Below are 27,737 nucleotides of genomic sequence, written 5' to 3'. Positions count from 1 at the left end.
TGGCCAGTTTGGGACAGGTGGTCGGGGTTGCGTTAGGTGAGGGCCTTCCAGGCAGAGGGAACAGCATGTGCAAAGCCTCAGGCAGGTCGGGCAGCTCAGAGTTGGTGGCAGTGGCACCAGGATTTGCCAGAGGCAGCCCGGAGGTCCTGGGGGGTCTTAGTAAGGAGTCTAGATTCTTCTTCGAGTGCAGTGGGGAGCACCGAGGGGAACTGTAGGAGGGGGCAGGCCACGTTGGATATCCTGCGTCAGGCTGCTGTCAGGGGACGGGTAGGGAGGTGGCGGGACTGGATGTGAGGAGACACGCCGGGTGGCTCCTGCAGATGCTCACCCTCCTCCCTGCGAGGGGCCACAGAGCTACCTGGGGTACCCCCCGTCCTGGCTCAGGCATTCTGGGATCTCTGGGATGGTGGCTCCCATGAGGAGTGGGCCCTTGGGAAACAGGTCTTCCCTTCTGTCCTGTCGTCCCCAGGTGACCTTGGAGTGCCCCGGCCACGAGGAGGTGCCCAGGGTGGACAAGCTGGTGGAGAAGATCCTGCACTGCAGCTGCCAGGCGTGCGGCAAGGAGCCCAGTCACGGGCTGAGTGTCTACGTGCAGGGCGAGGATGCGCCGGGCTCCCAGCCGGGCCCCCGTCCCCACCCTCACCCTGGAGGGCAGACCCCTGAGCCCGAGGATCCCCCCGGGGCCCCCCACGCAGAGGAAGAGGGGGCCGAGGACTGAGGCCCCAGCCCTTCCTCCCCTCTCGTCCCCTGCGGAATGCTGGGTCTCGCCCGTGGGGGAGCGGTGGGGAGGAAGGCCGAAGCCCCCCTTTGGCACTGGATGGACTTGGATTCAGACTTGGACTTGGAATGCTTTCCAGTTGCCATGGAGATCTGAAGGGCGGGGTCGGTGCCAAGCCGCACAATTTAATATATTCAAGAGTGAGGGGAGGTAGCGGAGGTCTTCAGGGTTCTTTTCCGGAGTGGGGGCGGTTCTCTTCCTTTCTGCCTCCTAGAGATGTGCCTTGGGTGGGGGAGAGGTTGGCTAAGCTGCTGAGGTGGGCATCAGGTCCTCACAGCCCCCGGTGGGGCAGGGCCCCTGGGGTGCAGAGGGTGGAGTGGGGGTGGGGGGCCCTGAGCTAAGGGCGGCGACCTTGTCCTCAGCAGCCTTGAGGGAGGGGCTGGGTCCCGGCCAGGAAGACCCCTGGCCAAAGCTCTAGCCCCATAGGCCTCCCCCAAAGCCTCCCATCCCCAGGGCAGCCTCTCCCCAGTGGCACCGAAGTGGCCCTCCCTCGATGGTGTGCTCAGGAGTCAGGTCTGGGCAGGACCCTGCTGACTCATGGCCCTGTAGCCTGAAGCCAGGCTCTTGGGGCCTCTCCAGCTTCCTTGGCTTTCCAGGGGGTGGAGGAAGGCCAGGGAGGAGCCTACTTGGGCTGGGGGGAGGGGAGGACTCCCAGAGCATCTCTCCAGTACCCCTCCCCCTCCCAGATGCTAGTGCCTCCCACTGCCCCCCCCAAATTGGACCCCACAGAAAGCTGATGGAGCCAGCCTTCCCCTCCTGGGGAGCTCTTCCTAAATATCTGACTGGTGTGGAGGCTCCAGGGAGGGCCCCGGGTGAGATGGACCCTGGCTGAGCCTCAAGAAACGAGGAAGAGGAGGGGGGAGGGCTCCTGGCGGCCAGTGTCCCCACAGCTCTCCAGCACCCAGTTCCACCCGTCACCTCCCTCCCAGCTGCACTTTAACCCAGAGGGGGAGTGGGGTCCTGGGGACAGGGCGAGTGAGTCTGCTCCTCTGTCCCCGGGGCGCCGTCAGCTCCCCCAGCCCCCTGTCCCGGGGGTGCCCCGGCCCGTCCTCACGGCTGTTCCGACAAGAGCTTCTGGAGCTTGTAACGAGTAGATTGTTTCCCTGAGTTTTCTCATGAATAAATTCGTTCAATGCTTGTGTTCTCTTCCTCACTGGGTGGCTCTGCTGACCCAGGGTCCCCCAGCGGGGCCACGGGGAGGGGGTCCCGCCCTGCGGCCTGGCGCTCCTCACACGTCCCTCCTGTGTGGTGTGCCCGAGGCTCCTGCCTCCCTGGCTCCCACCTCTTTCCTTGGGCACCCATTTCTGGCCTTGTATAGACACCTTGGGTGGGCCTCCAGACCAGGCACTTCCAACCTTCACCCCTGGTCCCCTGGGGCCTGCCTCATGCCGTCTCTTCCCCCTCACAGTGACTCAGCATCAGCCTTTCTCTAGACCCCAGCCTAGCCTGGCCCAGAAAAAGGGGAAAGAGACAAAACCGGTGGTTATAGATGAATATACAAGTGGGGTGCTGTGCTAAGTACTTTACACGGAGGAACGCACTCAGTCCTCAGCACCGGCCTGTGATGTGGATATTGCCTGCGCCGTACAGAGAAAGCATCTGAAGTGGCCAGCGGTGATCCTCTGTCCAGGGCCATGCGGTTGACGACGGCAGCCTCAGGCCTCGAGCCCAGGCCTGGTCACTGCTGTCGGGATCACCTTAGCGGTTGTCACTTGTCCACCTCCTACTCTGTGCCAGGTGGGTGCCAGACCGCCTCACAATGACCTGTGGGTTGGGGATCGTTACCCCCATCCCATTTGGTCCCCCCGAATTCTCCATCATTGAGAACAGCAGGGCCTGTGGGGTGGCTGAGGGCCTCGACCCTTTCTTCCTCACGCCCAGGGCTGTGAACACCACTACCAGGCAGTTCACATGTATTATTTAGAATCTGGAAAATCCTTTTGCGCCTAAACCCGTTTATGTTATGCTGCCGGAGTGCTGCTGTGCCTGGGCCTGCAAGCAGTGGCACCCACATTTCTAATCTAGGGGCCCTCTGGTGGCTCAGTTGTGTACGCATGACTTCCTGGCGGCACCGCGTCCCCTCGGGGCGGCTCTGCGCTGTTGGGCAGGTGGACAGCGCCCCCTGCAGTTGTGCGGACATAACCATCCCCCGGGGCCCTGACGCGGAGTTGGGCTGGAGAGGAGGACACGTCCTGCCTGCAGACTTCAGTGACCCCCAGTCTGGTAGGGACAAGGCCTGGTCGTCTTCGCGGCCATTCTACACGGAGGTGAGGCCCGACCCGAGGGCGCAGAGAAGATGCTGTGGGGCTTCCGGGGACTCCGAGACCAGGTCCAGATGCAGGTCCCCCTGAGGCCCTGTGCCCGGTGCTGGACCCCTGAGAACCAAGCCCTGCGTTGGCAGGATGACTCTTGGTCAGGAGCCGCCTGCATCCTGTGTTGGAACCAGGCAGGGGTGACAGAAATGAAGAGTCTCCTTGGAAGGAAAGCAGGAAGGTGGGCTGGCGTGGTGGTGGCACGTCTGGAAGGCTAGCCAGTGTTCAGACTTCCGGCTTTTCAGAGCCCAGAGGGCCTGCGCAGAGCTGGGTTTTGGGAGAGTGGAGACGGGCGGTGGTGACTGCAACAGTCCGGGCAGGAGCCTGAGACCCAAGAGGCCAGGGCGCTGGGGACACGGGGCCAGGCAGGAGGGCGCCGCTGATTGGATGCGGGAGCAGCAAGTGGGCGGAGCCAGGTGTGAGCCAGACACCCGCATGTCAACGGGCCTCAGATGGGGCGTAGTGACTCTGATTTGCCTCTCTGCCAACCTCAAGCTGCACCCCCAAGAAAGCCCAGAAAAAACATTGCAGATCCTCCCCTAAGCCTCGCTCCCGCTGCCCCTCAGCAAGGGAGCAGAGACCTGAAATCTTTAGGAGGGAGGAACCTGACAGCACAGGCCCCTCTGCAAGGGCCGGCAATTAGCACCAGCTAACCCCCCTTGTTTGCCTACACGGAGCCTACGACCCCCAGCTCGTTTTCTTCCCCTTCTCTAAGCTCTGGGAATCCCCAGTCAGCCTGGGTTCAGATCTGGGCTGGGCCACTTCTAGCTGTGTCACCCTGGAGCCGGGTCAGTTAAGTCCCCTGAGGTTGGGTTTGCCCGTCTGCAAAACGGAGACCAGTGACCACACCTTTCTCACTCCCGGGGTCCCGGTGAGCTTCACATAAATTAAGGGACAAGTGGAGCTTGGCCCAGTGCCTGGTGGGTAGCAAGACCTTGAAAAATGCCCGCAGTTGAGGCACCTGGCTGGCTCAGTTCGGAGAGCCCGTGACTCTTGATCTCAGGATCTTGAGTTCAAGCCCCACGTTGGGTGTGGAGCTTACATTACAGAACAAAACACACACAAGAAAAATGCCAGTTGACAGCGTAATGATTTTTTAAAAAATTGTATTTATTTATTAATGAGAAGCACAGAGAGAGAGGCAGAGCCACAGGCAGAGGGAGAAGCAGGCTCCACGCAGGGAGCCCGACGTGGGACCCGATCCCGGGCCTCCAGGATCACGCCCTGGGCTGAAGGCGGTGCCAAGCTGCTGAGCCACCCGGGCTGCCCGACAGCGTAATGATTGAGAACGAATGATTGGGTCACAACTGCTGCTGGCGTGGCTGATAGTTTTGTTCATTCATTCATTGAACAGATGTTTGTTGAGAGCCCATTATGTGCTGAGGATACGGCAGTGAACGGAACAGACAAATCCCCGACCTCAGGGAGTTTATCCAGTTAATCAACGCCTTCTGCGACAGCAGCTCTGAGCAGGCCTCACAGCCTCCCCGGATCGCGGTGTCTCCATCCCCGTAATGCGGAGCTCGGGTGGGCCTGGAGATCTGGGGCCGAGGACTTTTGAAGAGTCAGCTGTTCCATCGTGGCATCAGCTTTTTCCTCCAGAGAGGGAGCTCCCCGTGGCTAGAAGTAAGCAAGCAAAGGCCTCTGAGCATCCCCCGAAGGTCCCTATCTACCCTGAGAGGTTAGGGAAATCTAGGGCTTTATGATCCCATGACAGATATGATAAACGTAGGAGCACACACACAACTCTTGAGGGCCGCCCGGGGGCGCTCCGTGGTTGAGCGTCTGCCTTTGGCTCAGGTCGTGATCCCCATTCAGGGATCCTGGGATCCCTGGGATCCCCTTCAGGGATCCGGCTCCTTGAGAGGAGCCTGTTTCTCCCTCTGTCTATGTCTCTGCCTCTCTGTGTGTGTCTATAGTGAATAAATAAATAAAATCTTTAAAAAAACAAATTTTTGAAAAGTTCTTAAATTCAAGATAACAGTGTGGCCACAAGGTGGCACCACCACCCAGGCCCAATCTTAAAAAAAAAATCTAGTTAAGGGGCGCCTGAGTGGTGCAGGGGGTTACCCGTCTGACTCTTGGATTTGGCTCAGATTGTGATCTCAGAGTTGTGAGATCAAGCTCCTGACGGACTCCACGCTCAGTGCAGAGTCTGCTTACGACACTCTCCCTCTCTCTGCCTCTCCCTCCAGAGTGCATGGGCTCTAACAAATAAATAAATCTTTTAAAAAAATTATAGTTAAGTACAGATCATAATAAAACAAATGTCTGTGAAGCTGTCACCCATAATGAACAAGTATCAACAAATTTGTCATTTTTTTTTAATAGGCCTTTAAAAAAAATAAGGCCCCAAGAGCACAGAGCCGGTAAGCAACAGCAACGGGATTCCAAGTCTGATCTTTAGGATTTTTTCAGCCTGGTGCTTGATATCCTCTGGGGCAGGGCAGAGATTTTCACAGGGGTGTCACATGGGAGGAAGGACAGGCCTCGCTCTCCTGCTTTCATGGACCTATCCGTGGGCACAACTGGGACTCTAGGCCCCAAAGGGTGGTTTGGGTGTGGATAAGGCACTGCAGGGTCTTGAAGTTTTTCTGTCTTGGGTGCTGGACAGTCCCGAATTTCAGTGCCATGGGTCTCTTGCTGCTGGTGACCTTGGGTGGGGCCCTTGGCCTCTCTGAGCCCCAGTTCAACACCTACTTATCAGCATTATTGTAGTGGTAGGAACAAGGGGATAAAGCCCCTGGAACGTAACAGGAATTGTACACACGGGAGGTACGACTTTTCTGTTTCTGTGGAGGGAAAAACACCCTCTTCCCCTTAGATTCCCTTCATTGTTGCTCTTCATTTTCTTTTTTTTCTTTTTAAAAGATTTTATTTATTTATTCATGAGAGACACAGAGAGAGAGAGGCAGAGACACAGGCAGAGGGAGAAGCAGGCTCCATGCGGGGGGCCCGACGTGGGACTCGATCTCAGGTCTCCAGGATCACGCCCTGGGCCAAAGACAGGTGCTAAACTTCTGAGCCACCCAGGGATCCCATTTTCTTTTTTTCTATAGCAGTGATCCCTTTATGATGACTGTAAGAGTCCGTTATGCTTGTTGTTTATTGTCTGTCTCCCTTCCACTAGACTGTAAACTCCACAAAGCTGGATCTTTGTCGTGGTCACTGTCGTGTCCTGATTGGCCAGAGCAGCATCTAACACCTAGTAGGTGCTCAATAAGCGTTGAATGAATGAGTGGAATCCGCAGTGTTGATCTGTGAAGAGTCTGGTAGACACACTCCTTCGCTAGGGGGGAGAGGCACACAGCGGGGTCACCTTCATGGGGTGCTACACCCCTACCTGCAGCGTCTCTACCCCACCTGGCCTAGGGATCCCCAAATCCCTAATCCACATTCATTGTTAGACTGGGGGAACCAACAAATCAGGGGCTTCCGGGGCAACCCGGGTGGCTCAGCAGCTTGGCACTGCCTTCAGCCCAGGGTGTGATCCTGGAGACCCAGGATCGAGTCCCACGTCGGGCTCCCTGTATGGAGCCTGCTTCTCCCTCTGCCTGTGTCTCTGCCTCTCTCTCTCTCTCTCTCTCTCTTTCTCTCTCTGTAGATCATTAATGTGTGATACATATATCTCACATTTTCTATATCTCTCTATATTATATATAACATAATATAATACTTATATAAATATATATATATAGAGAGATTATGTATTATATATATATAGATATACTGATGTAGGTAGATACGTAGATACATAGATAACCACAGTGGAATATTATTCAGCCAGAAAGAAAAATAAATCTTGCCATTTGCAACAAATGGATGGACGTTAAGACATTATGCTAAGTGAAATAAGTCAGAGAAGGACAAACACCATACGATCCCATTTCTATACGGATTCTAAAACAAACAAAACCAAAGTCATAGGCACGGAATAGATTGGTGGTTGCCAGAGGCAGGGTTTGGAGAGTGGGCAAAATTGGCGAAAGTGGTCAGAAGGTACAAAATTCCAGTTATAAAATAATTAAGTCGGGGTACCTGGTGGCTCAGGTGGTTGAGTGTCTGCCTTCTGCTCAGGGCATGATCACAGGGTCCTGGGATCAAGGCCCACGTCGGGCTCTCTGCATGGGGCCTGCTTCTCCCTCTGCCTGTGTCTCCGCCTCTCTCTCTCTCTCTCTCTCTCTCTCTCTGTGTGTGTCTCTTGTGAATAAATAAATAAAATCTCAAAAAAAAAAAAAAAAAAAAAAGAAATCAGGGGCTTCCTCCTTAGTGCCTGGTGCGGTCGCGGAGTGGTGGGTAGAAACCTCAAAGGACCCCGAGGAGGAGGAGGTAACCAGCTGTTTACAGGTTGGGAGGAAGCATTCTGGGGGTCACTGTATACTCTGTGTAGTACCATCTGCATGTCATACGTGCGCGTGTGTACGCACCTGGGTGTTGAGCGAGCTCCCCAGCGGCTCCCAGGGGGCTCCCCGGAGCGCGGCGCCCCCGCGGCAGGTGGGTGACCCCCCCCCCCCCGCAGTCTTCGATCAAACGGGCCGCGGCAGGTCGGAGAGGGGTGTGCGGGCGGGGCGGGGGGAAGGGGGCCCGGGGTGCGGGGCGGGGGCTCGGCTCTCCCCACCCACCGCGGGGCGGGGCGCAGGCTCCGCGGCTCGGGGACCGCGCGCCCCTGGAAGCGCCACCGGCCCCTCGCGCGCCTCCCGGGCTCCCTGGGCGCCCGCCCTGCCCGCGGCCGCCGCTGCCTCCCCCAGCCCCGCGGTCGCCGGCAGCGGAGCAGCTCCGAGCGCAGGTACCGAGCGCGGCGGGCGCGGGGCGCGGGGCGCGGGGCGCGGGGCGCGGGGCGCGGGGCGCGGGGCGCGGGGCCCGGGACCCGAGGCGGCGGCGGCGCGGCCCCCGCTGCTCCGGTGCCCGCGGCCGCCCGGGCCGCCCCGCACGCCGCAGGGGACCGTGGCCGCCGCGCCCGGGCTGCCTCTGCGGCGGCGCGGACCCCCGCCTCCCCCACGCGGGGCTTCGCTCGCGGCCCCCGCCTGCCGCCCCAAGTGCTCGCGGCTCCCGACGAGCGCCGCGGGGCGCCCACCTGCCGCGGAGGGGCTGCCTCGGCCGAGCGCACGGTGGGCCCCTGCACCCAGCGCCCGGCCCCGGCCCGGCCCCCCCCCCGCCCACCTGTCCACTCCGGGTCACCTCGCGTCCCCGGCCCCTCCCCCCGCCCGCCCCCTCTCGGGGGCTCTGCTCCCACCTGTCCACTCCGGGTCACCTCGCGTCCCCGGCCCCTGCCCCCGCCCGCCCCCTCTCGGGGGCTCTGCTCCCACCTGTCCACTCCTGGTCACCTCGCGTCCCCGCCCCCTCTAGGGGACTCTGCTCCCACCTGTCCACTCCGGGTCACCTCGCGTCCCCGCCCCCTCTAGGGGACTCTGCTCCCACCTGTCCACTCCGGGTCACCTCGCGTCCCCGCCCCCTCTAGGGGACTCTGCTCCCACCTGTCCACTCCGGGTCACCTCACATCCCTGCCCCCTCCCCGGGCTCTGCTCCCACCTGTCCACTCCGGGTCACCTCGCGTCCCCGGCCCCTCCCCGGGGATCTGCTCCCACCTGTCCACTCCGGGTCACCTCGCATCCCCGCCCCCTCTAGGGGACTCTGCTCCCACCTGTCCACTCCGGGTCGCCTCGCGTCCCCGGCCCCTCCCCGGGGCTCTGCTCCCACCTGTCCACTCCAGATCGCCTCGCATCCCCTCCCCCTCCCCCCTCGGGGGCTCTGCGCCTCCCATCAGGCGCCCCCTCCCCTACGGCCCCCCCTCCGTGCTCCTTGGGTCGCCGCCCCTCCACCCTGCCCTGCGCCCTGTCCCTGGCCCCCCACCTGACCCCTGCTGGCGCTCTGCGCGCACCGCCGACCCGACCGACGCCCTCCAGGTGCCTCGCCCAGGCCTGCGCACCCCTCCCGGGCCTGCCCTCCCCGCCCGCCGCCCCCCGCCGCCCCCCGCCGCCCCCATGGTCCCCGAGCCCGGCCCCGCCAGCAACAGCACCCCGGCCTGGGGCTCGGGGCCGCCGTCGGGGCCCGCGGGCAGCGGCTGGGTGGCGGCCGCGCTGTGCGTGGTCATCGCGCTGACGGCGGCGGCCAACTCGCTGCTCATCGCGCTCATCTGCTCGCAGCCGGCGCTGCGCAACACGTCCAACCTCTTCCTGGTGTCGCTCTTCACGTCGGACCTGATGGTGGGGCTGGTGGTGATGCCTCCGGCCATGCTGAACGCGCTGTACGGGCGCTGGGTGCTGGCGCGCGGCCTGTGCCTGCTCTGGGCCGCCTTCGACGTCATGTGCTGCAGCGCCTCCATCCTCAACCTGTGCCTCATCAGCCTGGACCGTTACCTGCTCATCCTCTCGCCGCTGAGCTACAAGCTGCGCATGACGCCCCCGCGCGCCCTGGGGCTCGTCCTGGGCGCCTGGAGCCTGGCGGCGCTCGCTTCCTTCCTGCCGCTGCTGCTGGGCTGGCACCAGCTGGGCCGCGCGCGGGCCCCTGCCCCGGGCCAGTGCCGCCTGCTGGCCAGCCTGCCCTTCGTCCTCGTGGCGTCGGGCCTCACCTTCTTCCTGCCCTCGGGCGCCATCTGCTACACCTACTGCAGGATCCTGCTGGCCGCGCGCAAGCAGGCGGTGCAGGTGGCCTCCCTCACCACGGGCACGGCCGGCCAGGCCTTGGAGACGCTGCAGGTACCTGGGGCACTCGGGGAGACCCGGGCCGCGGGGTGGAGAGGAAAGAGCAGCCGTGGGGGGCCCGCCCCGCATGCATCTCACCATATATACGCTGGCTGGTGACCCCTGGGTGCCCATTTCCAGCACGCAGCCCTCTTGGGCGCTCTAGACTCAGGGCTGTCTGCAGGACAGCGCCGTGGACATGTGGGGCAGCTTCCAGAAAGTAAGGCGGGCCAGGGGAATTCAGGGTTTCCCAACCCGCCCCACCTCCGCCTCCCCCGCCTTTCCCATCATGGCAAATGGTACCATCACGGCGTTACCCCACAGAAACGTAGGAATCATTTTTCTCCCTTCATGCTCACGGGGTTCATTATCAAGGCCCGTTGGTGCGGTCCTCCTAAACGTGTACCCCCTCCAGGCCACCGTTGCTTCTTTCCTGGAAGTCCCCACGAGTCTCCTTCGGGCTTTCCCCAGCTTCCACTGCAGACGCACTCCTGTCTGTTCTGGGCACAGGAGCCAGAGCAAGGGACAAAACAAAAGTGATCCCGTCACTTTTAAGCTAAAAGAGGAGACATCTCCCATGTCAGGATGTGGCCTGGGAATCTGGGCCTGCCAACCTCTGCAGCTCCACCTCCTCCCCCTGCCCTCCTTCCTTCTGCACCAGCCACGTGGCCCTTCTGGTGTTCCTGGAAGGCATCAGACTGACTCCTGCGTCCAGGACTTTGCATCGCTGTTCCCTCTGCCTGGACCGCTCTTCCCTTGGGGCTGCCTTGCCTGACTCTTTTTCAGCTCACGGGTCACCTCTTCCTAGAGTGTGTCCCTGTCCACCCTGTCTGCAGACCCATCTGCACTCCCTCACCCTGTTATTCTCTATCTTAACAACGGGTTTACTTGTTGACTCCTTCATTGTCTATCTCCTCCACTAGATTGTAGGGTGGGCACGCCTGCCGGGTTTTCATCGCCGCTGTACCCACTAGGTGCTTACTAATTACTTAGTAATTAGTGGTAAGGCCCTGCAGTGCTGCTCCTGTCACTTAGGCCATAAGGCACCACAGTCTTAGTGTCTATTGTCCTAATCCCCCAAGAAATGGTTGACCAGGCCTGAGCCCCAAAGGATGAGGTCATAGGCCCTGAGACTGGGCTCTCCAATCTTGATGTAGCCCGAGGAGGAGGCTCCTACGGGATGGGTAGGTACCTGGGGGTTTGGGGTGGATGGGGGCTGAAAGGTAGTCCCTCCGGTCCATGTGGCCCGGAGCTGCAGCCTCCCCATCAGCCAGGGGAACAGGCCTTGGGGTGGACAGGAAGTCCTGGCTACAGTCCTACACCCTACCTCTGTCTGTGCTCACGGGAGAATGTTCCAGAATCACAGTAGGTGGCTGTGACCCTGACTTGGTTCCCTAGCAGTGGGAAGGTTGCCCTGGGCCATCCACACTCTCTCTCTGGGTTCTTTCAAAGGAGTGGTTCCCAAACTTGAGGGATCTGGAACCACCTTGGACTATCTATCTGCCTTCTTTCCACCCACCCACATGCCTCAGGCGGCTTCCTTCTCCTGTTTTTTTTTGCATTTTCTCTCCATCACCTCACTTATCTTTTTACTTCCATGCATTTGTTTAGAAAGGAAACTTATCTCTTCCGGAAATGGAAACTTTTGCCATACACAGAGGCCGCCACAAAGACAGCCTCAGTGAGCGGCAGGAACCCCGGCAGTGGCTTCACGGTCATGGTTGTAGTGGCCCAGCCCCAGGCTCGCTTCCTCTTTGGTGCTAGCGGATGTTAAAGACGTAGCAGCATCAACACCGACTTTCTCTTGACACAACCAGAAGAGCTGGAAGAGTGCTGGAAAAGGCCAATGTTCTCACTCTGGCATTCAGTTATTTTATGGGTCCATTTACCACTTCGGGTCATCTTCCACTTCTGCGCATTGGGGAGCTCGCTCTAGGGATTAAGGATGTGAGAAGGTGACTGGTCTTGGTGGGGCTGGGGTGGGACAGGTCTAGATTTTCTGTCCCCCATGATGCACTTTTCTGTCCATGAGGGTAAGTGGCTGGTACCAGGATCGAATGTGAGACTGTGGCCTCAGACGTGGGCAGGAGCCCAGGGGTGCTGACAGCTGCAGCCCCACAGTCTCTGAGTGCTCACTGTGTGCCAGGCCCCGAGCTAAGTCCTCCAAACACCCACCCAGGCAAGGACTACCATCATCCTTGTTTGAGAGATGGGGGCCCTGGGGTTCAGAGAGAGAGAGAGAGAGATGGGAAGTGTCAGACCCAGCTGCTAAGCAAGCCTCCTGCATGCCTGTTTTCCTTATTGTCTGCACAACTGCCTGCATTTGTGGAATTTGTTTCTGGGATATAGACTCCATCTTCCTGGGTCACGACCTCTTCCCTCCCACTCAAGCTGGCCTGCCCCCGATACCGGGCTTCCAGCTGGGTAGTGGAGGCTCACAGTGCCTGGACCTAAAGGAACTGATGAGGATGAACAAAACTTGGGGGTGCATTGCTCTCCTTCCTCCTGTTCCCAGCCCGACCTCGCCCTTGGCTCCCTTCCCCAATCCAGCCGTTAGCTTCCCCACGGAGGGTGGAGGGAAAGGGGGACGCAGGTTCCTGAGGCCCCAGCTCCTCTGGGTCTGAGGACACAGTGACTGAGCAGGCACGAGCATTTTAGTCGGCCCCCCAACCCCCATATCTACGTAGGTATGTGAACAGGCTTTTCAGAAGCCACGGGTTAGCTCAGCGGTTTCGGCCCAGCTTTCCTGGCCCCTCGACTATGAGGTAGGGGGTCTTGCTTCCGGCCCAGGCAGAGACTGGGGAAGACGAGGGGGCGTGGGGAGAGCAGTTTCAGAGGGAGTGAGATGCAGCCAGGGTAGGGGCAGAGGGAGAGAGAGGCAGACAGAGCTGTGTGCCAGGGTGGCATGGTGCTCATCCTCGGGAGGGATCAGGGTGGGAGCTCCGGGGTGGAGGGCGGCGGGGGAGAAGGAATCTGCCGGGGAGTGTCCTTCCCCAGCCTCTTGGTCCGTGTGCCATGACCTGTGCCTTCGGTCCGGAGCCCTTTCCCTGCTGTCCTGCTCTTCCCTGCTCCCACCCCTTTCTCTTCCAGGTCCTTCTCGCCGCCTTCCCTGTCTTCCCCATCCCCCCCATCTTCCTCGCACCCCCTCTCCCATCAGTTTCTCCCCTTCTCCTCCTCCGCCAGCCTTCTCCACCCTCCCTCACCCAACTCTGCATCACTTTGTCTAAGCGATCTGTCTCCCCTTCCACCGCTGTCCTTCCTCCTCCTCAGAGGAGGCTGTGATCACAGAAATATCTCGGAGGAGGAGGAGGAGGGGGCTGAGCTGGGGAGAGGCTGACAGGAGCAGTGCGAGCATGGCAGCCTCGGCTGCTGCGGGGAACAAGGTGGCCTGGAGCAGCAGAGCTGGGTGCAGGAGCTTGGGCTTCCAGCCGGTCAGGGGTTCAAATCCCGCCTTCTTTCCATCGCTGCTGATGATGTTGGGCAAGTCATTCGGCTCCCACTAGCCCAGGGGTAATGCCGCTTATCACATGAGGCTGTTTGAAGAGTCGGTGGGATAACATCTGTAAGCCTGGCACCTACTGGGTGCTCAACAAGTGTTAGTTCCGCCCCTTTCCTCTTGGTGGTAAGATGTGTGGTTCTGGAGAAATCATCCGTTTGAGCCTCTCTAGGGAAAAAGCCCACGAAGGCTGCCAATAACAGTGTCATCGTCATAATCAAAGAGCTGAGCTGGACCCTAATAACGGAAATACCTGCTGACTCTTACACGAGGCCTCCTGTGTGCCAGGCCCTGGTCAGGTGACTTTGTGCCTATTATCTTAGTTAGTCCTTACCACAAGCCTATGAGGCAGATGCCACTGTAAAATTGCCATTTTACAGATGCGACAGCTGAGGCACAGGGAGGTGAATCTCTTCGCTTGAGGTCACACAGCTAGGCAGCAACAGAGCCACGGTTTGAAACCAGACAGTCTGGCTCCAGAGTCTGTCTTAGAACCCTCGCACTACGAGTAGATGATCGGAACAATTTTTGAATTACACAAAAGAATACATAAATACACTTTAAAATAAAAACCCAGGGGGTGCTTGGCTGGCCCATTCGGTAGGGCATTTGACTCTTGATCCTGGGGTCATTGGATATAGAGCCTACTTAGAAAAAGCAATAAAAAAAAAAAAAAAAATCCAGCCAGAGAGATAAAGTGAAAGACTCTCCCAAATCCCACCCAGTCACCTTCTGTTCCCAGGGACACTTTTAACGATTTAGGATATGTCTTTCCACTCCTTTTTCTTTGCGTTTCCATGTTTGCTTATGCACCTGAAGGGGCTTATTGCTGTTTGTTTCATGTATTTTTTAAGCAAATGGAGTCCTGTTGTATCAATTATTTTGCAACTTGCCATTACTACTTAATTTTGATATTATCTCTTGGAGATCTTTTCATTTGGCCAATTATATTCTCTTTTTTTAAAGATTTTATTTATTTCTTCAGAAGAGACACACACACACACAGAGGCAGAGACACAGTCAGAGGGAGAAGCAGGCTCCATGCAGGGAGCCCAACATGGGACTCACTCCCGGGACTTCAGGACCATGCCCTGAGTTGAAGGCAGGCGCTAAACCACCCACGGATCCCCGGCCAATTATATTCTTTTAAACATCTGTGTCGTAGTCTACGGTGGGAATCTACCATGGTTTGTTTAACCACCACCCTTCCATGCACATTTAGGCTGTTTCCAGTTTTTTCCAGGAATAGTGTTGTAATACACATTTCCATATATGCCGAGCGTGCAGACGTGCATGGGTATTTATTGAACGTAGGAACCTGTAAGTGGTGGAGCTGCCTCCTGGAAGGACACTGCCAGACTGTCTTCCAGGAGGCTGCCCTTGATGGCGACACATGCATGTATAAGGGGCACACAAATGCCAGGACATGGCGACGAGGGCAGAGGGAAGTGGGCAGGGTGAGGCTGGCGTCAGCTAGATCTCAGGGTGAGGCTGAGGACTGCCACTGACCTCTGCTCCATGAGGACTTCTTGGTGACAGAGGTGGGGATTTCTATAACCCCCCCCCCCCCCACCATGGAGGCGGTGTGATGAAGTGGAAGAAATGCAATTTCTGGAGTTAGAAATGACTCTGAATGCCTGACTTAACACTTATCTGCTGTGTGACTTCTGGCAAGTTCTTTTGCCTCTCTGGACCTCACCTGCAAAAGGGGGAGAATAATACCTACCCCATGTAAAGACTTAATGGCATGACGAATATCAGGTGCTGACATGTAGTAACTGTTCCCTAAATGCAGACGATGGTGCTGATTGGGGGTCACTTGGGGGGGCTTTGCTTTGAGGCCTTGTACTGGGATGGTGTGAACTGCGCAAGCTCCTCTATCCTCTCTGAGCCTTGGTTTCCTTCTCTCTTCCTTTTGTCCTATATTCTTGGGTCAACTCTTTAGGGAGAAGAAGAGAAAGAAAACCCAGGATTTTCCCAGGAAGATTCCTAGAGAGGGAATCCAAGGCCATCTTTAATTCCTTCTCTGGAACTCCCGTCCTAGTGATTGCCTCCCACCCAAATATTTCTCCAGTGTCTCAGTTCCCCAGTGTCATAGAGCTCTGATAAGATCAGGGCTGTCTCTTGCTCCCCCAACTCCCACAGGTTACCAGAGGTCAGGGGGGTATCTGTGTTGGTGGCCTCTCTGGAGTTGGTCGCTCCCTCCTTCCCTACTGTCTGTCCCCATTGATGGCAGCAATATGAAGGTATGACAGATCTTTGGAGGAAGCAGGAGCCTCTCCTCCAAGCTGACCATGGTGGGGCCACAGAAGCCACCTAGAGTCTACTCTGGAAGGGAGAAAAGGAGAAGACGAAAGACAAAAGCAGAGCCTTTCCCCCTCCCTTGCTACAGCATGGTGAGTCAGAGCATTTGTCCTGACATCTGTCAGGCTGCTTGGGGAGCCTGAGCTGCTGGCAGAAGGACAGGGCCCCTGAGGGTGCTCAAAATTTCCCCAGCCTCCAGCTCCACTTGAACCAACATCAAGGCTACCATGTATGTAGCACATACTCTGTGTCAGGTGCTGTGCATGCATTTATTATCCACAGCCTCGCTACAACTCCACATGCTGAGTATTGTTTTTCCCATTTTACAGATGTGGAAACAGAGACTGTCTCAAGATCACAGAGCGAGTAAGTGGTAGAGGCATGACTTGAAGCCAGATCACTTGTCTTTACAAGTCCAGCTCTGGCCTCCGCACAAGGCTGCCCCACCAAGACAGAGGAGGGAAAATCAAGGGCTTCTCTTAGGCTGCTCTTTGTGAATTTGTCCTTGGCATTCATATAACCAGATTTCACCTGGACCCACATACCGAGGGGGTGGGAGTGTGCTTCCTCTCTCCCCTCCTGCCCACCGCCATTCTGGACTCCGGCCCCTCCACCCCATAGAAGACAGCATAGACCTGGGGTTTCAGCACCATGGACAGGACCCCAAGCCTGGCCACCCGGAGGAGGCGGGAAGAACAGGGCTGGAAGGAAGCCCCTGCGCCTGAGAGCCGGGTGGGGGTTTGGCTTTGGTGCTCCCCGGGACTGACACATCTTCTTGGCTTTGCCTCCTCCGCCCCCTTTCCATCTGCGAAGGTTGCCTGGGAATCTGGTTCCCTTCCTGCCTCCTTCTAACTCTTCCAATTACCCTATACTCACTCAACCCACCTCTGGCTCCCTCAAGAGCTCAGCTGGGCTCTCCTGCAGTTTAGGAAATGTTGGAGGAGGGGTGCCTGGCTGGCTCAGTCAGAGGAGCATGTGACTCTTGATCTTGGGGCTATGAGTTCAAGCCCCACGGTGGGTGTAGAGATTATAAATTTTTTTTAAAGATTATTTTATAAAAATAAAATCTTAGAAAAGGAAAAAAAAAGTTGGAGGAAGCCCTTGCTCCCAAAGGCCAGGTGTGTTCCCAGGGAGCACACAAAACCTTTACACAGTTCAGTCAACTGTGCACACCTTGGCACGCTGGTATTTACTTAAATTGTAAATGTGGGTGGGTCTCACTTTGTGTAACACCGATGTACGAAACTCCAAATTGATTACAACACACTGTTTAGAGGGGGGCTTCGTGGCTGGACCTCACGGTGGTCTTGGAACCTGCTGGAAATGTGGGATGTTTTCTTCTCTGTGAGTGCATGTGTACAAATTTATAAACTTTTTGTTCTTTGGGGAAATTTTAAAAAATAGATTTCATGGCTTCTCAATGAGCTCAGGAGGTTGAAAAAGTTAAGAGAACAGCTGGGCTAAAGGATTGTCTGGTTCAGAGCTTTTTAATGTTTTGGGACTGCTGGTCGCCAGTTTGCAAAGTCAAATTCTAACCTCCTCATGCCTGTGTCCCTTTCTATGGCTGCTGCAGGGCAGCTCCCTTCTCCTTCTTTTCTGCCCCACACTCCAGCTCTTGAGGTTAACGTTTGGGAATGAAGATGTCTGTCTGTCCACAGTGTAATTTGAGTTGTCAAATGCCAAGGTCACTAGCACCCTTAGTAGTCTAAAATTGACTTCATTGCAAACATTTACTCTGTGCACATGTTTTCAGAAAAGCACTGTATTTTGTGTAGCATGAGAGTAGAGGTCCAGGCAAAATCATTACTCCCAAATATGAGGAGAATCCATATATGAAGAGACTCTCATGCTCTGGGCAGCAGCAGGATCTCTTTTGTCAAGTACTGTTTAATAGCAACTAATTCTTGGAGGGCTAAAGGCTTTGTGTGGTGCTGGGGCTCATGGTCATGTGTGTTGACTGGTACCAAGTGTTGTCCTTTGTGAGGTGGGTGGCGGTGGCGGTGGGGGGGGTCTTCTGAATTGTCCGATAGTGTTTCTCTGTCTCTCTGCCCTTCCTAGAGCTCCGTGTGTCAGGATCAGGGCTCAGTCTATTGCTGAGCTCAGGCCACAGTCTGGGGCTAAGGTTGGGCTCAGTCTGGTCCAGGGTTAAGGCTCCGTTTGAGACCTTGGTTGTGTGGGTCTCAATCTACGGTAATTCTCAGGCTCAGTCTGGGACCATGAGCAGGGGCTTGGCTTATTGCTGATGTCAGCACTTGGTCTAGATCAAGGTTTACTCTGGAGTCCAGGTCAGGTCTACTGTTGGGATATCTAGGACTACAGATGGGGCTCAGTCAAGGCTCAGGAGGACTCGGTTTACTGCTGGGACTAAGGCTCCGCGTAGAATGAAGATCGAGGCTCAGTCTGTGGCTGGGATCAGGGTCAGACTGGGGCTCTTTCTCAGGTGACTTATGTGTGTGGCCTTGTGTTTGACAGGTGCCCAGGACCCCACGCCCAGGGATGGAGTCAGCCGATAGCAGGCGTCTGGCCACCAAGCACAGCAGGAAGGCCTTGAAGGCCAGTCTGACACTGGGCATCCTGTTGGGCATGTTCTTTGTGACCTGGCTGCCCTTCTTTGTGGCCAACATAGTCCAGGTAATGCCACCACAGGGGACAGGTGAGTCCAGGCCTTGCTGGGGGAGGCCCCGAACTGCACCCCAGCCCGGACAAGGGGATAGAGGAGGGCGGGCTGCCTCTCATGGCATATGTGTTTGTGGGTGCCTGTCCCATCCGTGCTGGCTGGGGTGGTCTGTGGCTCTGCTCCGGGGCCGAGCATGACGTACCCCATCTCTCCAGGCTGTGTGCGACTGCATCTCCCCAGACCTCTTCGATGTGCTCACGTGGCTGGGTTACTGTAACAGCACCATGAACCCCATCATCTACCCACTCTTCATGCGGGACTTCAAACGGGCCCTGGGCAGGTTCTTGCCATGTCCCCACTGCCCCAGGGAGCGCCGGGCCAGCCTTGCCTCACCCTCTATGCGAACCTCTCACAGCGGCCCCCGGCCGGGCCTGAGCCTGCAGCACGTGTTGCCACTGCCTCTGCCACCTGACTCCAATTCTGACTCAGGCTCGGGTTCCGGTGGCTCCTCAGGCCAGCAGCGCACGGCCCAGCCCCTGCTGCCTAGAGAGGCCCCCCGGGAGCCCCCGCCCTCCACCAGGGTTGCAGCTGTAGTCAATTTCTTCAACATCGATCCTGTCGAGCCCCAGCTGCAGCTGCACCCACTTGGCGCTCCCACGAACTGACGCGGGCTTGGAGCTGGTCAGTGGAGCGCTGGACTAGATGGGATGAAGTCCCCAAAGGCCTTGGACCAGCTCTTGGCTAAGGCTGGGAGGCTGCAGGTCTCCTGGGAGCCCTCTGAGTTCCAGTGGGGTGCACTGACCCAGCCCCCACTGCCCGCCCACTGGGAAAACAGCTGGCTCAGATAAAATTTTCTCCAGGATGCTCTTGCTGAGTGTGACCTGTGGGTGTGTGTGGAGGTGGCTGGAGGGCTCTGGCAGAGGGGAAAAGGACCTCTCGGTTCAAGTTAGGGTGAAGGCAATTATCTCCTTTGACATTTGATGAGACTGCAGGGGAGGGATGCCTCTATCTGCAGAGGTAGATTAGTGTTGGGCTGAATCCCTCACTCCTCCGGGGGCTGCCAGCATTAGTGTCACCTCCCTGCAGTTCGTTAAAAATGTACGCCTCTACCTACCCCCCACCCAAGACTAAGTTAGAATCTGCACGTTAGCAGGAGCTCCAGGTGACATGTGTGCACATTATAGTTTGGGATGCGCTGGCTTGGATGATGTGTAACTGTGAGGATGATTTGCTGGTTTTCGGTCTGGCCACTGCCTCAGATGTGTGTGGGGCTGCACAGACAGACAGACAGACAGAAAAACACCTGCCCTGGGAGTCAGGAAGGCCTAAATTTGAATCTCTGCTCCATTACTCACTAGCTCTTGGACAGAAAGGTTCCTTAGCCTTTCAGAGCCTGGTTCCATGTACAAAGTGGGGTAACAATGCCTGCCTCATAGGGTGTCATGAGAATTAGGAGAACATGTGTAGAGTACCCAGTACCCACGGGTGGTGCCGCTGTAGGTGGTACTTGCTGTTGGTACAACTCCTGGTCATCCAGCACCCCCTGGCCTCTCGCTGTGGGCCCGGAGAGGCTGTTTGTTCCCACTGTTTTCCCATCTCCCTCCTCCCCTTCAGCCCTGGTCCACATCTCACCACCTGACTGACCATGGCTCCCTAACTCTTTGCTCTGGATGCCGAGTGGGGCTCCCATCCCCACTCCCAGGCTGCTCCACCACAACTCCTGGGGGTGAAGAGGGAGCTGGTGGTTTCTTGCTCAACACCAGGAATGGCTTTCCTTCCACCCTGGACTTCCTTGGACGTGGAAGGGAACCAGCTGATGGGGATAGACCAGCCCATGGCCCCACTGCCTCCTGGCATCCCCGGTCAGCCAGGGAAATAGAAGTGGCAGCCACTTGGGTCAGCAGAGCGGTCTCTGGTGTGGGTCGCTGCCCTTGGGCAGCTCGGTGGACCCTGGCACAGGGGCCTGGGTTGTTTTTGAGGGTGGGGGAAAAATCTCTTGGTCCCCACAGTTTACCTGCCATGCGGTCCTTTTCATTCTGAGGCCCCATCAGGCCAAACTCCCATGGAGCCCTCCACAGTGGCCTGGCGCTCTCCTTGGTGCTGATTAGATTCAACTCTGGCCCTGGGCACTGGCCACAGAGGGGCCATGGTGCTTGTTGGGGCTCCCCCTCTGCCCCCAGCCCTGCCTGAGTGGACTCCGAATAAACACTACCTGAGGCGGTGACCGTGGTGTGGACTGGATTCACTTGAGGGGCTCTTGGGGTTGGAGAAGCATTTGGTGAAGTGGGATGAGACCTTGGGCAAAATGAGCCGTCTGAACTCCTAGCAGCCATCCTGTAAATATTTGTTGAATGAACAAGCAAGCGCGCATACGTGAGGATCCCCTCAGCTCTAATATTCTAGTTCCTTCTGCTGTCCCCCTCTAGGCTGCCTCCCCCAGAGCTTATCAATACTTTCTCTTCCTGAGCCTTGGTTTCCCCATCTGCAGAATGGAGGAGAACCGTCTCTGGCCCCCTCATTCAGGGACACTGGAAGGAACACAGGAGGCCGAGATACAGTGGCCAAGAGTTCAGGCTCTGGAGCCTGAGTGGAGTTTGAGACTGACCAGCTGTGTGACCTTGAGCAGGCTACCTAACCTCTCTGGGTCTCAAGGACCTTCAGTAACACGAAGGTAATAATAGTAGCTATCTCCTAAGGTTATTGGTAGGTCAGCCGAGGCCACCCAGGTAAGCACTCTGTCCTTGGTAAATTCTCAATGAGTGGTAAATTCTCTGATTATTTTTATTATCATAATCATCACTCCCCTCCCTGCTGTAGGAAACACTTGCCCCGTGGAATTCATTCTTGTCACTGGGCCCAATTCCATGCACAGTGCACGCTGATTCAGCATATATTCACCACGCTGTGACAGTTACATTCAGGGCCACCACGTAGCACAACAAGGGCGGGGGCACCCTTCACATCACATCCTTGTGACCCACACCCCGGTAGTTCTGCAGTGCACAGCCTGAGTGGCCGCACAAGGCACATCTGATCGTGCCTCCCAAGAGCAGAGAGTGAGCGGCTGGCTTCTCACCTGCACCTGCTCTGTAGGTGTATCAGTGATGCCTGGGGGCTGGCGGGCAGTCCTGGCATGTGGATGGAAGAGCAGGCGTTCACCTGGATTTACTGGGACTGGGGGAGAGGGGTGGCGTGGGAGCCCCCTGGGCCCCCAGGTGGTCAGCCAGCCCCTACACCTGCGGCCCGAAATATGGGAAGCCCAAGGCTGGTAGAGTCCTGGAGCTCTAGACTGTGCTTGCTTGTCTCTGCAGGGCTGCAGCCTGGCTTCCTGGGGGAGGGAACACTGTCTCTCTGCCACTCCCCTCCTTCCAGTTCCTTTCTTTTCAATCCCAATGCCTTCCACTTGGGAAAGGCACAGGTGGAAATTCAGAGCTCGTGTGGGGCACCTGGTGGAGGGTAAGAGCAAGCTATGTGGAGGAACCTGAGAAGGCAGCTCAAGCCCCCTCTGCGGTCAGTCCAGCCCGGGGCAGGGCCCCTGGGTCTCGCTGGCACAATCCGGGCAGCCCAGTGGGTTGGGGTCCATGCCATGGCTGCAGATCTGGGGGCTCTTAGCCGGGCTGGCAGTGGCAGGAGGGGAGGCCCCTTCCTGGTCCAGCCCTGTTGGCACCTGGGCTCGGGTAGGGTCAGTGGATGTGGCCACTTTGGGGCTGTCTCCGGCTGTGGTCTTCTCTGATGACGAGGTGGCAGCTGCCTGGTGAGGCTCTTCTTGGGGCAGGCTGCCCGGGGCCAGCAGGAGCCCCTTTTCATCCCTGCCCGGCTTGGTGTGGATGCCCACAGTCTTCAGGATGACGTCCATCTTCTTGGCGTAGTCCAAGTGGCCACTGACCTGCAGGAGGACAGTGAGCGAGGGTCATGGTGGGTGGTCAGAGCTTTGCCCTTCCCAGGGCGCCCAGCTAAGCTCCTGGGCCTCACCCTCTCCCTCAGTCACCCGATCACCAACGCCAAGACTCCAGCTCTCAATGACTCTCAAATCCAGAGTGGGGTGGGAAGCCTCTGGGGTGGGTTCATGGCCATTCTAGAATTTATTTTTATTAATTTATTTTTAGGTTTTACTTATTTATTCATGAGAGACACAGAGAGGGAGGCAGAGACACAGGCAGAAGAAGAAGCAGGCTCCCTGCGGGGAGTGTGAAGCGGGACTTCGATCCCATGACCCTGGGATCACGACCTGAGCTGAAGGCAGACGCTAAACCACTAAGCCACCCAGGGGCCCTCATTCTAGAATTTATAAATAAAGATGAAAGATGTTTCTTTATAAAATCTGGGTCCTTTGGGGGCAGGAATTGTCACTAAGACAAAGGTTGAGAACTGAGAAGTGCCCACCTTCTTCCTCAGAGAATAGAGATACCCCCGCTTTTGTGTTGGGATGTGTCAGTGAGTGAAGGGAAGGGGTGACTGGGAATGCCCTCTGCCTGACGGCGGTCATGGACAATGCCCGACACGTAGTATGTCCTTAGTACATTGTGGATGAACTCAGTGCACAGCGTCCTTTGACAGGTATTGGCTGCTAACTGTTGATGAAGGAATAGAGCCTTGGAGAGGTAAGGTGACTTGCCCCAGGACATACAGCTAGGATCCGTCAGAGTTGGGTTTTGAATGCGGACCTAGGACCTATCGTCCTCATTGACAATGAGTTGGGGAGGGGAACTTTGAAAATCACTGTCGTTTTACCGAAGAGGAAAGCAAAGTCCAGAGAGGGATGGTGGTTTGCTTCGTGACACACAGCACGCGAGGAGCAAAGGCGCATGGGGCTCTGCTTGCAGTGCTGCAGCTGGAGTCTGCTCAGCTCAGATCTGCTCCTGAAATGCAGCCCTGCGCTCTCCCCTCAGTCCAGGGGGTCTGCTCAGGACAGAACCTTTCTTTTCGTTTAGAAAGAAGGCAGAAAAAACACGGGGGACCCTTAGGGAACCACACAAAGGCTCAGTTGATAACATCTGCATTTCCATTTGAATCACAAATCACACTGAGCTATTCAAATGTGTTTTCAAGAACACAAGATGACAATTCCCTGTATGGTTTTGTTATTTTCTTACAACCAGAATCTGCTGGCAACTCCTTCCTTCCTTCCTTCCTTCCTTCCTTCCTTCCTTCCTTCCTCCCTCCCTCCCTCCCTCCCTCCCTTTCTAGATTTTATTTATTTTAGAGAGAGCGAGAGAGAGCGAGCATGCAAGTGGGAAGGGTAGGGGGAGAAGGAGAATCCCAAGCTGACTTCACACCCAGTATGGAGGCTGACGCCAGGCTCGATCCCAGGACCCTGAGATCATGGCCTGAGCGGAAAGCAAGAGTCAGATGTTGAACTGACTGTGCTGCCCAGGCGCCCTTTGTTCCTTTCTTTACAAACACTTTTAAACAGTGTTCAGTGAACACTCACACGTATACACGCATATAAGGGGCTTTTCAGATCCCTGGGTTCAGGGTGGAGGTCAAGGTGGAGGTCAAGGCAGCGTCTTCCCACAGAGGGTGGACATTAGTGGCTGCAAGGCCCCTAGAAAGAACCTAAGTTTGGGGTCAGAGCAATGGGGTTCCGGCCTCAGCTTTCTCTACTGGTAGTGGGTGAGTCCTTTCAATGTCCTGAACTCCAGCTTCTCCATCTGTGACATGAGGATCCTGACACCCATCTTGAAAGTCTACTACCAGAGTTCAAGGGCCTGGCACTTTGTAGGAATCAGCATATGTGACCTCTGACTATTATGTTCCATCTATGGCCCAAAACACTTTCATAGGGACCTCACCCAATTCGAGTTAGTGATACATAGCTCATGGGGTGGGAGGGAAGAAATAACACATACAAGCCACGAGGTACCGCACCTGGCACATTGCCAGAGCCATATAACTAGGAGCTCCCTTGCCTTAGTGTCCTTGGGAGGGGTGATGGGGGACAGAGGGCAGGGTCCTAGTGGGGCCAATCCATTTGGGAACCCCAAATAGCTGCTCAAGCTCTAGCCATCGCGTCTCAATTCCAGCCAGCAGAAACTTAGACCCACAGGGACAAACAAGAGCTGTTGAAGGGCTGGTGCTGGGCTGGTGCTGGGCTGGTGCTGGGCCGGGTGGAGGCAGACAGGAAGGAAGGCAGGTGTTCGTGGCCCCTGGCTGTCGCTGTTTCTGGGTGGAAATCCCACCGTGCAGCTCCTCCAGCCCTTCCTTGGCTCCACGCTGGCCTGGGTCTCAGCCAACCCTGGTCTCCAACTGCCACTCTGCAAAGCCCCAGGGGGACAACTCGCTGGCAGAGTCCCAGTGGAGGGAATCCCATCTCGAAGGGACGGGAGAACCGAGGTGAGGCGGGTGGGAGAAGGATCTCTCCTCGGTGGTGGGAAGGTCTGTGTGGCTGATGCACGACCACCTCCCTGGCTGCCTCGATGGAAACGTGCCACCTGTCCACATTCGCCCTGGGTGTCACCAGGGCTGAGAAGCCCTCCCTGGCCTTCCCATGCTGGCTAGGGACCGTCCCCGGGCTCCCCTGTGGCAGGTTCTCTGCGCCCATCATCTTCATCTGCTTGCTCATCCGTGTTCTCTGACAAACTGTGGGCCGAGGGAGCGTAGGGAGCACTCCCGAGTCACTCCGCGCCACACGCTGTCTGGATGGGCCTCAGCACCGCCCGCTGCTGTCTGGCGAGGCACCTGGGGACGTGCCCAAACCGGGCTGGCTGTCCCCCACCTCCCCCACCCCCTTCCAAGCCTACCAGGCCCCATCGGGTTCCTCTAACCCCTGGGCCTCAGTGTCCTCCTCTGTACAGTGGGGCCGGCACAGCACCTGCTCCATGTGCGCTGGTGTGAGCAGTCAGGGAGCTGACCCATGGGCCAGAGCCCTTGACCCGGAGCTAGAGGTCACTGACAGGACCCCACGGACCACGCAGGCTGCACAAGTGCGCTGGCGACGAGCCTGGGTTCCCGGGCTCCAGCACTCGCAGGCAGCCTCAGCTTCCCCGCCTGTGCGTGGGGCCGCTCCGGGACCGGGGGCCTGGCACCTGCTGGCTTGGTTGTCATTAGCTCGTGCCCCGCCCTGTCCGAAGTTCTGGAAGTCCGCTGGCGTTTCCTCTGGGACATGAGGAGTCAGGAGGCCCCTGTGCTGGGTCTCTCGTCTGCCCCCTTCCAGAAACTTCACGAGCCCACCCCTTCGGTAGCAAAAGCCCCACCCGCCGCACCCCAGTGCCCGCACAGCGGAGGCCGAAAGGCAGGTGGGGGCCTGGCCTTCGTCTGCTTCCCTCCCGCCACGGGAGACGCCCCTCCCGTCCGTGGCCCGCAGGGAGGAGGCCCAGGCAGGCCTCTCCTCTCCACCCGCAAGAATTTTCAAGAAAAACAGGAGGGCAGCACAAAGGCAATGCTGATTACCTCCAATTTACCCAGAAGAGAAAGGCACTGCTTTTCGTGCTGTGCTCCTGACGTGTGATACTGAGCTACGATCCCGTAAGAGCCGGGAAGCCGCTCCAGAGACGGTCTGAGGAGGGGGACGGTCTGAGACAGTCTCAGGGGCAAAAGAACCAAAGGTAGTGGCAGGGCCAGGAGGGGAGGGGATTGGCATCTAAGTGAAGGCCTACTGTGGGCCAAGCATCTGACACGCGCTGCCTCCCCTGGAAGGCAATTCTCCCCATTTCATAGATGAGAAACTGAGGCACAGAGAGGTTAAGCAATCGGCCCGAGGTCACACAGCCAGCGCGCCAGCGGCAGAGCCTGGCCTCTCTGGGGCCAAAGGCTGCGCTCTTGTCACCGTATCCCACTCAGGGGTGTCCCAGGGCAGAAAGCGGGTCTGGCCAGGGCCCTGTGGTGTTTACAGGGAATTTCATTTACAAGGAAGTTTCTTCTGATCCTTTTCACTTTTGATTTAATAGGACAGCGAGCCCTCGACACGGGGCAGGAGGCCTCGCTCTGGTCCTGGTGTCTGGTCACTCCCTGGCTCCCAGGGAGCTGGACAGCACAGCCCTGGGCCTGGTGGCAGGGCCCGGATCCACGGCCTCTGGCCGTATGAGCCCATTCTCTCAGGTCTGTTTTCCAGCCCGTGAGGTGCAGGTGCCCAATACATACCAGGTGCCCGGCTCTGGCCCCCATCCAGGTGCGGGTGGGGGCTGCTGTGAAGCCCAGCGGGGAGCCCGGATCCTCCCGAGTGCGCCTCCCCCACGGGGTCTCAGATGCCCACGGAGGGGTCTGGGTGTCTGCTTGCAGGCAGGGTGGTGCCTTATGCGGACCCTGGGGAAACAGGGATAGGCCCGGGGGGCACTTGGCCCTCGAGCCTGGCCGCCAACAGCGCAGGAACTGGAAACCAGCGCTCTCGCTCTCGTGGGGCCTCGCGTCGCCAGGATCTGCACTGGCCGCAGTCGGCCTGTGATGCAGCTGCAGCTTAGCGCCCGCACCCTCCTGCCACCGAGCAGGAGCGATGCCCATTTCCTCAGGCCTGGGTTTGAGTCCCGCTGTATGGCCCTGGGCAAGTCCCTCAGCCTCTCTGAGCCTCGGTGTCCCCATCTGTACAACGGGACGCTGGTGCCGGCAAAGGCGGAGGGCAGAGCTGGACACGGACACCGTCCCACACAAAGCTCTCAGCTCCCCGTGACAGGCACGTGCAGGTGGATGAGGTTCCTTCAAGCCCGAAGGGTGGCTCGAGAACTCCAAGCTCGGTTTGTCCCACCCTGTCCCCAGCAAGAATTCTTTTGAACCATCTGCACGCCCAACCTCAGCTTAGCCTTGGATGTCAAGGACCATGGGGGGGGGGGGCAGGGGGGATTATTTCCCGGTGTCCCCTGGGGGGGGATGTCCTGCATTATAAATAAACCCCAGATGATTCCAAGGTGGGGGTTCTTGGAACACCGTCCCCGCTCTGCACGGCAGAGGGGCATAGCCTGGCAGGAAGGGGCTTCCGCTGCGGTCCTGCCCCAGTCCACCTGCGACCTGTGGGTGCTCTCGGTACTTGTGGGGGAACCGGGCTGTCCTGACGAGTAACCGGGGGTGGGGAGCGAGGGAGGGCACTACTGTAGGGTGCAGAGCGCGGGCTCTGGGGGTGCGCACCTGGGCTACTCCCAAGCCTCAGTTTCCCAGTCTGTGACATGGGCACAACCATGACTGCCCCAGGGGCTGCGTGAGGATTAGAGACAATGTGCATAAAGGACCTGGTGACAAAGGCCCCAGCTCGGAGACGGTACCCGTCAACAGGAGTTACCTCCCCCCCACCAAGCCCCAAGCAAATTCTTACAGTCTCCCTCCTCTGGGGTGAAAGGGGGCAGTGTCCCAGGGCCCGGGGAGGGGGCGGCTGGGGTCCCGAAGCAGCCCCGCTGGCAAATGCAGGGCCCCAGGCGGGGTGGGCGATACTCACGACAGAGGACAGGTCCACATTCTCCACCCTCCTGTCCTGCAGCAGCACGGGCCGTAGGCCGGCGACACGGAGCCGCATGGACGACGTGCGGTACACGAAGCTCAGCAGCCAGTCCCCGCTGTGGGCAGAGACGGGGCGTCAGCCTCGGGAGCCCCGCACCAGGCCCCGGGATCCCCGGCGGGCCCGGGATCA

At 57.8% G+C, this 27,737-nt stretch overlaps 3 protein-coding genes across 12 annotated transcripts in view; 2 read left to right on the top strand and 1 right to left on the bottom strand.

Annotated features, from left to right (window-relative positions):
- Nucleotides 1-1,915, top strand: part of NBL1 (NBL1, DAN family BMP antagonist) — a 62,231-nt gene extending 60,316 nt beyond the window's left edge. For all 5 annotated transcript variants that reach the window (XM_072751004.1, XM_072751001.1, XM_072751005.1 and 2 more), the window contains one exon: nt 470-1,915. In XM_072751004.1, coding sequence (XP_072607105.1) covers nt 470-718 — 249 coding nt within the window. In that variant the 3' untranslated portion in view covers nt 719-1,915. The remainder of the gene's footprint in view (nt 1-469) is intronic.
- A 7,034-nt stretch (nt 1,916-8,949) lies between these two features.
- Nucleotides 8,950-20,411, top strand: HTR6 (5-hydroxytryptamine receptor 6). The gene is made up of 3 exons (XM_026011886.2): nt 8,950-9,785; nt 18,043-18,201; nt 18,403-20,411. The coding sequence occupies exons 1-3, from the start codon at nt 9,072-9,074 to the stop codon at nt 18,850-18,852; spliced, it is 1,323 nt and encodes a 440-aa protein (XP_025867671.2). The 5' UTR covers nt 8,950-9,071; the 3' UTR covers nt 18,853-20,411.
- Nucleotides 20,412-20,950: 539 nt separating this feature from the next.
- Nucleotides 20,951-27,737, bottom strand: part of TMCO4 (transmembrane and coiled-coil domains 4) — a 92,281-nt gene continuing 85,494 nt past the window's right edge. For all 6 annotated transcript variants that reach the window (XM_026012053.2, XM_072750994.1, XM_072750995.1 and 3 more), the window contains 2 exons: nt 27,546-27,663; nt 20,951-22,073 (listed from right to left, as the gene is read on the bottom strand). In XM_026012053.2, the coding sequence (XP_025867838.2) occupies nt 21,699-22,073; nt 27,546-27,663 (493 nt within the window). In that variant the 3' untranslated portion in view covers nt 20,951-21,698. The remainder of the gene's footprint in view (nt 22,074-27,545; nt 27,664-27,737) is intronic.

This window comes from Vulpes vulpes, chromosome 2, assembly GCF_048418805.1.
Source record: "Vulpes vulpes isolate BD-2025 chromosome 2, VulVul3, whole genome shotgun sequence".
Classification (NCBI taxonomy): Eukaryota; Metazoa; Chordata; class Mammalia; order Carnivora; family Canidae; genus Vulpes; species Vulpes vulpes.
This window is presented reverse-complemented; position numbering and strand designations above follow the sequence as displayed.

Bases quoted from the DNA above. Each gene is read 5' to 3' on its own strand.
- HTR6 (XM_026011886.2), top strand. From the start codon at position 9,072: ATGGTCCCCGAGCCCGGCCCCGCCAGCAACAGCACCCCGGCCTGGGGC. The intron at 9,786-18,042 runs GTACCTGGGGCA...TGTGTTTGACAG, and splicing joins AGGCCTTGGAGACGCTGCAG to GTGCCCAGGACCCCACGCCC. The intron at 18,202-18,402 runs GTAATGCCACCA...CCATCTCTCCAG, and splicing joins TTGTGGCCAACATAGTCCAG to GCTGTGTGCGACTGCATCTC.